This window comes from Brachionichthys hirsutus, unplaced genomic scaffold, assembly GCF_040956055.1.
Source record: "Brachionichthys hirsutus isolate HB-005 unplaced genomic scaffold, CSIRO-AGI_Bhir_v1 contig_239, whole genome shotgun sequence".
Taxonomy (NCBI): Eukaryota; Metazoa; Chordata; class Actinopteri; order Lophiiformes; family Brachionichthyidae; genus Brachionichthys; species Brachionichthys hirsutus.
In genome coordinates, this window is record NW_027181563.1 from 580 (window position 1) to 3000 (window position 2421).

Sequence of the window (2421 nt, forward strand, 5' to 3'; positions counted from 1 at the left end):
GGTCATTTTCCTCGTGAGTCGGATCCACCGTGACGACATGAGTCTCCTGCTTCAGTACAAGAGGCTCTCCCTCCGGACTGGTGAGGAGTTCCTCTGGTTCCTCCTTCGGGTGAGGAAGCTCTGGGTCCTCTTGCTTTATACTGGACTTCACCTCCTGGTTCCAGAGCTGCTGGTCAACAGGAGCCTCCACCTCCTCCTCCTTACAGACATGAGGCTGTGGGCGATCTGGAGGGACAACAAACGGAGTATGACGCTACTGCGATGCCACAAACGTAGACTCATAAAGAAATGAGACACAGCGTGATAATAAAATATGGACTAAATGATCGTAAAAACTTCCGTTTCATTGCTTGAAAATGGCGTTTCGTGTACCTATCCTGTGTAACTTCAACTCGGGTTGCAGGCGGAGATCCATCTGACGATTTCTGTCTTCTTTGTTTCTGACGACAGTTTTCGCTAAATATCCTCGTCAGCAGCTGTTAGTCTGTTTTTAGCAAAATCTCTCAAAGAGTCAAACGAAGACATTTTATTTAACTGAACTAAATACCAGAGAGCCGAACATAATGCCGACTTTCACCGACTTTACTCACTTGAAAATGGCGGCGATACTAAAATTATTTGTTGACTTCCGGTTGTTGTCCCCCCCAAAAAACCTCCGACTAGGAATTCGTCCAAACTTTTTTTTTGTCCCTTCCGCTTTCGCTGATTGAATGGATTCAAAAATGTCCTGTTTCACATCAACAGAAAGAGGACACCAACTTCCACTTATTCCAGTGACTGAAAAAAAATCACAACACATCCAACCACAGAAAACTCAACCGGAGAAAATAAACATTATATTTATATACCGCGTACTGTGAAAGGTGACCGAGGGGGAGCTGGAGCCTGTCCCAGCTGACCCAGAGTGGGAGGCAGGGTACACCCTGAACGAGCCGACAATTCATGGCAGGACATATAGAAAAATCAGGAAAACCACAAGAAGAAAATAATTCAATTAACTGATAATGTATTCAGAATCTCTACATTAAAATCCAGTTCTGTGGCTTTATAAAAGTAAAAAATTATTTAAAGTTTATATAAGCTTGGGAGGTTGTTTTTTTTTTATTCAGGAAGCTTTTTGGGTTCAACAGCATGGAAACAAAAATCCAGTAATGTCTTACAAACACGTGAAACTAAAAGTAAAAAGTGTGTGAACAAACAGAAGTGGGGTTGGGAATTGTATCAAAAATGTTTGATTTAATTTTGGATAAAGACTTTTTCCACTTTAGCTGAAGCCTGGTGCAGCCATCCTGAAGGGAAACATCTTGACAGCAGTTTAGAGTTGGATTTAAATAAAAGTGTATTAAATAAAAGTGTATTTAAACCAAAAGTCTTAAAGAATATATTCCTATGACACTAGCCTAATTTACCAAGCGTCCTTTTGGTAAACTTCAGTTTCTGCTCGCTTACTACGTTCGATAATGTCTCTGCAGCAAGAAGACAAAGTGATGTTTAATATATTTATTACATTTAACAATCATGAATAAACATTGAACACCATCATCATTGATGGAAAAATATTTATTGGAAACAGGTCCTGAAGACAAAACAATTTTAACAAACTCTGTCTCAAACATTTCTCTTCAGAGAATTTTTCAATCAACATTACAAAAATCATCAGTTCATATCCTGAACATTCCCCCCTAGATATTTCAAAGTAAGAGCATCTCACCAGGATGGAAGTTTTACAACTGTAAGGATTCTAAGCCCTGTGGCTTCTCATGTGGAATGTCAGTGACTGAGGGTGTGCAAAAGCTTTGCCACAAGTTTTACAAATGTAAGGCTTCACTCCAGTGTGGATTCTCATGTGAGTTTTCAAATGTTGATTTTGTGTAAAAGCTTTGCCACAAGTCTTACAAATGTAAGGCTTCACTCCAGTGTGGATTCTCATGTGACTTTTCAAATGATAATTTAGTGCAAAAGCTTTGCCACAAGTCTTACAAATGAAAGGCTTATCTCCAGCGTGGATTCTCATGTGACTTTTCAAATGTTGATTTTGTGTAAAAGCTTTGCCACAAGTCTTACAAATGAAAGGCTCATCTCCAGTGTGGATTCTCATGTGACTTTTCAAACTGCCATTTTGTGTAAAAGCTTTTCCACATGCTTCACAAATGAAAGGCTTCTCTCCAGTGTGGACTCTCATGTGACTTTTCAAATGTTGATTTTGTGTAAAAGCTTTGCCACAAGTCTTACAAATGAAAGGCTTCACTCCAGTGTGGATTCTCATGTGACTTTTCAAACTGCCATTTTGTGTAAAAGCTTTTCCACATGCTTCACAAATGTAAGGCTTATCTCCAGTGTGGATTCTCATGTGACTTTTCAAATGATGATTTTGTGCAAAAGCTTTGCCACAAGTCTTACAAATGAAAGGCTTATCTCCAG

At 39.3% G+C, this 2421-nt stretch overlaps 1 protein-coding gene across 1 annotated transcript; it reads right to left on the minus strand.

Moving 5' to 3' along the window:
• Positions 1 to 1580: 1580 nt before the first annotated feature.
• LOC137917531 (gastrula zinc finger protein XlCGF8.2DB-like) lies at positions 1581 to 2266 on the minus strand. Its single transcript, XM_068760248.1, has one exon. It carries the CDS (start codon positions 2264 to 2266, stop codon positions 1742 to 1744), a length of 525 nt encoding a protein of 174 aa, XP_068616349.1. The 3' UTR covers positions 1581 to 1741.
• Positions 2267 to 2421: the final 155 nt, after the last annotated feature.